The sequence below is a fragment of the Talpa europaea genome (assembly GCF_964194135.1).
Source record: "Talpa europaea genome assembly, chromosome: 4".
Classification (NCBI taxonomy): Eukaryota; Metazoa; Chordata; class Mammalia; order Eulipotyphla; family Talpidae; genus Talpa; species Talpa europaea.
In genome coordinates, this window is record NC_140070.1 from 112,884,028 (window position 1) to 112,892,299 (window position 8,272).

At 37.6% G+C, this 8,272-nt stretch overlaps 1 protein-coding gene across 2 annotated transcripts in view; it reads right to left on the reverse strand.

The window, feature by feature from the left end:
* The window catches only part of LPP (LIM domain containing preferred translocation partner in lipoma), a gene marked incomplete at both ends in the record, with an annotated part of 409,233 nt that extends 402,351 nt beyond the window's left edge, over positions 1–6,882 (reverse strand). For both annotated transcript variants that reach the window (XM_084231570.1, XM_084231569.1), the window contains one exon: positions 6,690–6,882. In XM_084231570.1, coding sequence (XP_084087696.1) covers positions 6,690–6,882 — 193 coding nt within the window. The remainder of the gene's footprint in view (positions 1–6,689) is intronic.
* Between the last annotated feature and the right edge of the window lie 1,390 nt (positions 6,883–8,272).

An 8,272-nucleotide genomic window follows, 5' to 3' on the forward strand; every position in this document is an offset into this window, starting at 1 on the left:
ATTAATAACCTCGGGGTAACAGAAAGCGTAGAGAGATATAGTAAAAAAAAAAAAAAAATCAGGTCTATGACCTTCATTAACATAACCTATTTCACCTATGCTGATATAACTTTACAAATCTAAGTAAAGTAATATAGGCAAAGCTTCAAAAGAGAGACCTTATTGATATTATATAAACAAGTATAAGGCAATATATTTTGGAAAAGTTTGTGAAATTAATTTCAAGCAAACTATCAATTTCAAGCAATAAAATAATGAAGTTAGAAAGGCAGGGCTACACTAGCCCAACATCCAATAAATAGAACCATTTCTAATCTGAAGGGCCTTAGAGATGAAGAGAAGAGCCTAACTCTACTATTTTCCTAGTTGCATGCTTATTGAATAGGTTATTCCACTTCTAGTAGTTTGCCACTCAGTAAAATCCCAATAGCATCTGTTCTACCTAATTCAGACAGCAACAGTCAGAATCTCTTTTGAAAATTAAAAAACAGTGAATATGGATGTATTGAACAAGCCATCAAAGATTATACAAATATAAGTGGATTTTATTTGAAAGCATCACCATGAATTTGTACCCTAACAATTCACTACTTTCATATGTTACATAAAAACTGTTTTTAAAAGAAACTTCAGAGAATGGAGAAAATCAACTCCAAGCCACAAGATAACTCCAGCTGCATAAACATAAATTTTACATATCATCCCTATATGAAAATCTAGTGTATTCTTTAATTGAAGTAACATTGCACTATAACGCAAATCTCAGTTGTGCATCAGTATTTATCAAAGTTTGCACATGCTACATGAAATTAACCTCCAAAAGTCCAGCGCTAACCTCCACCATACAATTGGTCCCTTTTCTCCAATTTACCCACTCCTTCCCATTCCCCACTTCTCTTCTGAGAACCATTAATTTGGCTTTATGGTCTGAAAGTTTAGGATTGTTTTTATTTAATTCACTTATTTTTTTTGTTTCTTTATGTACCACATATGAGAAATCATAGTGTTGGAAAATATTATCAAATTTAATTTAGTCAAACTACTGAGAGAGAATTCATAACTCTCAAAGTTGTAATAACAAGGAAATTACAAAGCTATCTCAAGAAAAAATGCATCATTACAAAAGGAATGCCCACTTACTTTGGTATCTACCAAGAGCAGAAAAAGAAAGATCTGTACCCTGTTCTGCCATCGAAGTATAAGGTGTTAGTGTTTATTTTTTCTTCTTTTGGAAATCTGAAGTTGAAAAAATACCCAAATTATAAAGTAAAGAAAACTATCAGTCAATACTTCAGAGACCAAAGAAATATCACATTTCTTTAGTTGCTCTCATCAATTCTAGGGTAGAAGGTGATGGGAAAAATCACATATACATAATAAAACCATCCCACAAAAAATGATATACTTAACATGGTAAAAATTGTAATGAAACAAAACTTATTTTTTAAAAATGAGCTCACAAGTATAAAGTACAGGATACAAAAAGGCTTTCAAAAGCGCAGGAAGACTCCAAGACAACTGATGAAACAAAAATTGTTAACAAAAAAATTAGTGAAAAGGTGAGAACAATGTAGTCAAAGGAAAGTTTCCTAAGGCCTAAAGAGCAACTAACTGGGAACAAGCACACCTCACTTTAAAGAGTGCCAAAGCCCCTTAGAGAAAGGTTATTAGCAAAAAAACGTGTATAAGAAAATTGTTACATATAGTATCCCATAAATATGTTGATGTGAAAAACATGTGGATATCATTCCACCTCACAGTCAAATTAAAATAGAGAAATCAAATCCCAGAGACTATAGACATAATATCAAGGTGAAAAAAAAGTAATCAGTAGCATCAAGATACCAGTGGTTAAACAACTCCTGGACTCAAATGTTCAGGCAATGATAAAGGAGGGTAAAAGCAATTCAAACATGCAGGTTAAGCTGCAGACCCATAAAGTCAATTGGTAGTTGAGGAGTTAGAACCTGGTTTATGTTGCTGTAGTTTAACTCTGCATCACACATTATTGAGAACCTACAATGGGATAGGTATACTGCTGGGTGCTGTTGGGAGCAGAGGCATCAATAAGGTGGCCCCTACCTCCAAAAGTCCCAAGTCTACTGAAGCAGATAGATTCATATGCAAGAAAACCTACTCAAAGGCACATTATGATAAGAATTGTATTAAAGGCATATAGACATACAGTTCAGTGAAAAGCAGTTCTTACTAGAGTTCTCTCTAGCTAATTCTAACCTCAACAGAGGGGACCTGACACCTAGTGCCAACTGGCCCTGAGATGACTATGTATCTCTGAGCAAAGAGCTTTCACTCTACAGTCCTCTATCAGTGGGAATGTGTGGTATATATACAAAATAGAATACTATTCAGCTGTTAAAAAAAAAAGATGGAATCCTGCATTTGCAACAACATGGATGAACCTAGAGAGTAATATGCCAAACAGAGGAAAAAGACTACCATCTGATTTCACAGATATGAGGTATATAAAGAAACAAACTGATAAACTAAATTAAAAAAAAATAAACTTGTGGACTATAAGCCCAATTACTGGTTGCCAGAAGGGATGTGGGGAAGGGAGTGGGGAAACTGGTAAAAGGGGACACTTGCCAGGTGAGGGATAAAATTTGATTTTATTTTTTTAAAGATTTATTTATTTATGCATACAAGAGCTGGGATGCAGGCCACTGGTATGGGAGGGCGGGGGGAGTGAGAGGTTTCACCAGAGACACAGTGGGGAGCAGTAAAGGCAGATCTACTGAAATACACTGCTGAGGGGAGCAGCTGGTGAGACAGGAGAGGTCTGCTGCACCATGTGGGTCACCTCCCTGGCCATGGATCGAACTCGTGATGTAGTGGCTGGTGACAGCTTGATTGTGCTGAGACTTAAACCTGGGGCCACCAGAGAGACCCCAAGAATTTGATTTTAACAGCAAACTTAATGTAGTATACACCTTACTATTCAATGATGCAAACCTATCGTTTTTGTAATGTTATAATGCAGTGTTACTTCAATTAAAAAAAATTAAAAAGTTACACTCCCTGCACTGCAGTTCTCACATTTATGCCAGAAAAAGGTGGACTCTGCTTTTGATTATCACTTTTTGTCTTTGCTGTTAAGCTTCGTAAAGGTCAGGATCTGAATTAAACTATGAATGAAGAGACATTATGGGCCAGCAATTGAGGGAACATGTTTGCTAAAGGGAAATAATAGCATGAGCTGAGGCACGAGACACTGTCATCATCAATTTGCCAGTGAATAACACTGTAACCTAGATCTCAGGATTCCCTAATGGTATAAAACATTCTAAATGGACAAAAAAGAAAATGAGTATAAAATAAAAATGTATACAAACTTAAGCAAAGTAACATGAATTATAAAAATGTTTAGAGTACCAGAGAATACAGTCACATTTAAATTAAATGTAAAGCAAAGCAGATCTTACACTTCTAACAAATATCCTGTCATAATATATAAGAAATGAAGAGATGTAGCTTCATTTAAAAAAGAAGTCTGAATATCCATAAACCTTTCCCTATATTTGTCTTTAAAATGTATATATGCAAGGGAAATGTCTTCTTTCACGTATTTAAAAAAGGTTATATTAAAAAAAAAGAGAGATTGGCAGAATTGCAAGAAAGAATCAAGACTTCAGAAATTAAATGAGACTGAGTTTCTTCAAATGAGGGTGCCATATTCCAAACTGTTTATTGCAAGAATTACTGAGCAGTGCACTCACCCATCCAGCCATCCGCCATCCATCCAAATATATATATACTTAAGAACATACAGACATACATTTGACCATACACAATCATTCCTACTAAAAACACAGTAGCATAATAAGAGCCAAGAGGAACATAAGGATGAGTGAGAAACCAAGCCTTCTTGCCTAAATGGGGAAACAAAGCTTACATTCTTATAAGGAAGAGGGACGTATCACCATCATATGGGGCCTGAGTGCCACAGACGCCATGAATAGAAGGTCTAGCAGCATGGCATGCTGCTCAAGGACAACAGTCTCACTTTGGAAACATTAGCCACAAAGCCATAGAAATGTCACCTCTTCTCACTAAGTTTCCATTTCTTTATGTGAAAAAAAATAACACTGACTTGATAGGTTTGTAAGAGAAGACAATAAAATGATAATGGAAAGGCACAGGCCACACACTGACTACATGTGCGACAATTACCCACTAGCAGCAGAAGCAGTACAAAAGAAGCAGAAATCTGACAGTCCTAGACTATGATGTATGTGGAAACCCAGGGAAGGGAGTGATTACTAATGATTTAGACCATGCCAAGATATTTTGGAGAAGTTGATATAAATAGGATTTTGACAGGTAATAAAAAGGTATGTGATGGCACGTTATGAAAGCACAGAGTTGAACAAAAAGCTACAGAGTATCAGAGACAATGCCAGTATGCCTGGAGAATAAGAGACAGTGGGTGAACCTCACATTGTATAGTGAAAAGGGGAGGCATTTCAATGCAGGGAGGGCTAATTCATAGTAGTTCATAGTACCCAGAGTGCACAGGACTAAAGGGAGACCATTATGTGCTTCTGTCTCCTTCTCATAGGTTCCACTTATTAGCCTAGTTATATAGGAAGCCTGCCCCCAACCTGATCCTGGAGCACTCATAGACAGCCATACCTACTACATTGCATCCTACTCTGTAAGGGATCTTTATGCCCTTTGTACTAAAGAGAAGTCCTTTTTCGCTCTCTCCAAAATAGGAGACAAAACTACAATTCCCCTAATAAGTACACAAGAGGAGAAACAGAGAAAGCAAATGAGGAACCAACTCATATCTCCTCTCCTTGTGAAGAGGGATTCTCTTCCAGATCCCATTTCTGAGTCCTGCAATCACCAAGGAATGATGAGCCAAAGAAAACCAGTTTCACTAAATCTCTAATTAACTATAAAGATACAATCTCCTTCAAGGGCAATAAAACTTCCAGCATTGCCATGGAGATTTGCAGAACACCAAGGGCTTCATTTATTGTTTTTTCACAGCAGCTTTCTGATGGCTTTGTTATAGCTCTTTCTGAAGAAAGGACACCCAAAAACTCACAGCCACAGCTCAGGTATTTATGCCAATGTCTGTCTTCCCTACCACCTGCCTCTGCACCCAACTACCATATAGACCCTGACCATGTGGAATAGGCTTCTGTCCTAAAATAATAATAAACTAGTGAAGTAGTCACTAAGGCAGGGAAGGACTAAAACGAAAAGAGAAACAACTCCATCAAAGTGCAAAATATTTTCATAGAAAATTATTGAAACACACTAAAATAATCCAAGTAACAATGAGAAACATGTAGAGGGTAAGGTCATTTTTTCAAGTAAGACATGAGGAGAAAATAGAGAAAGGGATGTTGAATCTCCTTTACTGTCTTTTCTCTTTCAGCAATCAGAAGTCTAAAGATCTTGTTTGTAAATTATAATTTATTTCATGAATTTGGATGAGCTGACATTGGTAAAAATATGGAGACCCTATTCAACCTGACAGTACAGTTCTCTTTATGCTGCCTGAGGGGTTCAGTACATGAGTGTGTCCATGCAAACACCTGAGATGCTGAACTCATGCAGATCTTTGAAGTCCTGTTAATATAAAGCAAATGTACTGCTATTAAAACCACTTTAACCTGGCTTCAGTGAAACTTGACAGTGATCTTCAACAAATGCAGATCTCATAGAGATCTTCACACAATTTTATCCTATAGCAAGCTAGGGGAAAAAAATAACCTGGAAAGGCAAGAAAATTCTAGGGGAATTATTAATTGAATTTTCTATGGGTCTTTCATCAGACCAATGCTTGGCAGTATCAAGAGAGTGGGACTCTTGGATGGTACACAGTCATGGTTGCTTACGGAGGCGATAGGTTGGCCAAGTTTGTGATTGTTTGAAGGCCATACATAGAATGCAATTACACAACCCTTGATGGTACAGCCTACTACACACGTAGGCTATATGGTACAGGCTATTGGGACCTCTCTCATATATGTCTATTGTTGACTGACTGCTGTTAAGTGACTCATGACTATATACACATTAACAAGACAATGTGATGGGTATATAGTTGAAGGCAGTTGAAGGGCTCTGCACTATGCAGGAAGAAACCAGTGTTCTAGTTTCAGCTCAAATCCTAGTTCACTACTTACCCATAGCATTATAACTCTTAAGAGTTCTCAATGTCGGGCCTCCCTGGTGGCGCAGTGGTTGAGCGCTGGGCTGCAAAGCTGCCCGCAACCTCTGCAGCGCTGGTTTGATCTCCAGCCACTGGCGAAGGTCCCACATGGCGCACAGACCTCTCCTGCCATGCCCACTGCTCCCCTCAGCAGTGTACTTCGGTCTGTCTGCCTGTCCTGCTCCCTGCTCTGGCTCTGGTGAATTCTCTCACACATACACCGCCCCCCCCCACCCCGCACTTCTGACTGTACCCAGTGCTTGTATAAATAAATAAATCTTAAAAAAAAAAGGTTTAAAAAAAAAAAAAAGAGTTCTCAATTTCTCAATGTCCTGATCGCTGAAAGAAGGGATGATCAAGATATTTCCTAGAAGTCCTTTAGTCCTATGATCACCACTACAAGTTATTGAGCTACCTTTTTCAGATATATTGTACCATAAATGACTTTTATTATATTGAACTCTCCCACATGGGCATCCAACTCTGAAATCTCACTTACCTTCACCTCCAGGCTGTTTGTATGGGTTGTACTTAGGCTTTGGAGCAACTACTGGCGCAAACTTCTTGGGTGGCTGTTGTGTAGACACTGAAATGCTAGGGGTCCCAAAGGAATGGGTGGTCTCCATCCGTGCAGACACATGGCCAAGGGGTTCACCAGTGCTTTTGGGTGGCAGCCAAGATGGGTGAGACATTGTTGGAATCTAGAATTAAAAGAAACAAATGCAATTATTTTAATTGATGCATGAAAATGGAAAAAAATTTGTATTCTTATTTCATTTTATTCTATATTTAGGGACTTCTTGAAAAATCTCTCTGAGAAGATCAAAAAAGAAAGAGAAAGAAGGAAGAGAAGTAGCAGGAGAAAAACTGAACATTTCTAACAACTAGTTTTGAAATTTTTCTTCCAACAGTCTCCTATTTTAGGCTAGCATTTTTTTAGGAAATAGACATGAGTAAGAAATGATACTTAAATGAAGGAATTTAAATGGTAGGAGAATCTTGTATCAGTAAGGTTAGAGAAAAGCTGTAGGTTTATTAATAATCTATTAAACACACCAATTAAAAGGTGATTTGTTACCTAAATGAGGTGATAGTTATCTAAATGGGGTCTAAAAAAGTGTTGACAGGATGCAGGAAAAAATAAGATTTATTTATTTATTTATTTATTTATTTATTTATTTATTTATTGCTCTTTGCTAAGAGCAATACAAAGGAAGAGCTTCGGGTTGGGCATGAGTGTAAGTAGAGGCCAGTCCTGAACTGCTGTAGCAAAGCTGTACAAGCAGAACATGCATAGCACTTATGCTTAGTGTGGCTGGAGGGGAAATAAGGAAAAGTAGCTTGCAAAAGAAATAAAATGTGAAAAGGAGCCAAAAAGCACACACAACTTTGCGTTCAAGTTTGAGAGTGCTGAATTTATTCCTTAGGCATTAAGAAGCCACCAAAAGTTTATTCTTGAAACAAGATCATAGAGAATGCAGGGCAGGGTACTTTAAAATGAAGGGATGAAGGGCATGAGAGAACAACACACTATGGTGGAGGACAATGGATGCTTTGGCGGTGGATGAGCAATAATAACCACCTAAGGGAAAAAAATCCTATATTGTCAAAATATTAATGAAGAGGTAAAATGATGGTACCTCTTCATTAAAACAAAAATTAAGGTGGACCTCCCTGGTGGCACAAGGGGTTAAGGTGCAACCTATGAAGCAATCCACAGCCACTGCAGCACAAGTTTGATCCCCACCGAGGGAGCTACCCACATGGTGCAGCAAACCTCTCCTGTGTCGCCCGCTGCTTCCCCTCGCAGTGTATTTCAGTCAATCTGTCTGTTCTGCTCCCCACTCTGTCTCTGGTGAATCCTCTCTCCCCCCACACCTCTGGTCTGTACCCCAGTTCTTGTATGCATAAATAAATAAAATCCTTTTTTAAAAAAATAAGGAAAAATAAAGGTTTTAGCTATTGTGTCATGCATATGTCAATATGTGACTAGGAGCAAAATCTAATAAATTGCACTTTGATGAAAAGTTAATTTATAAATAAATAAACAATAAATAAATAAAATTACCATCCTGACAAGAG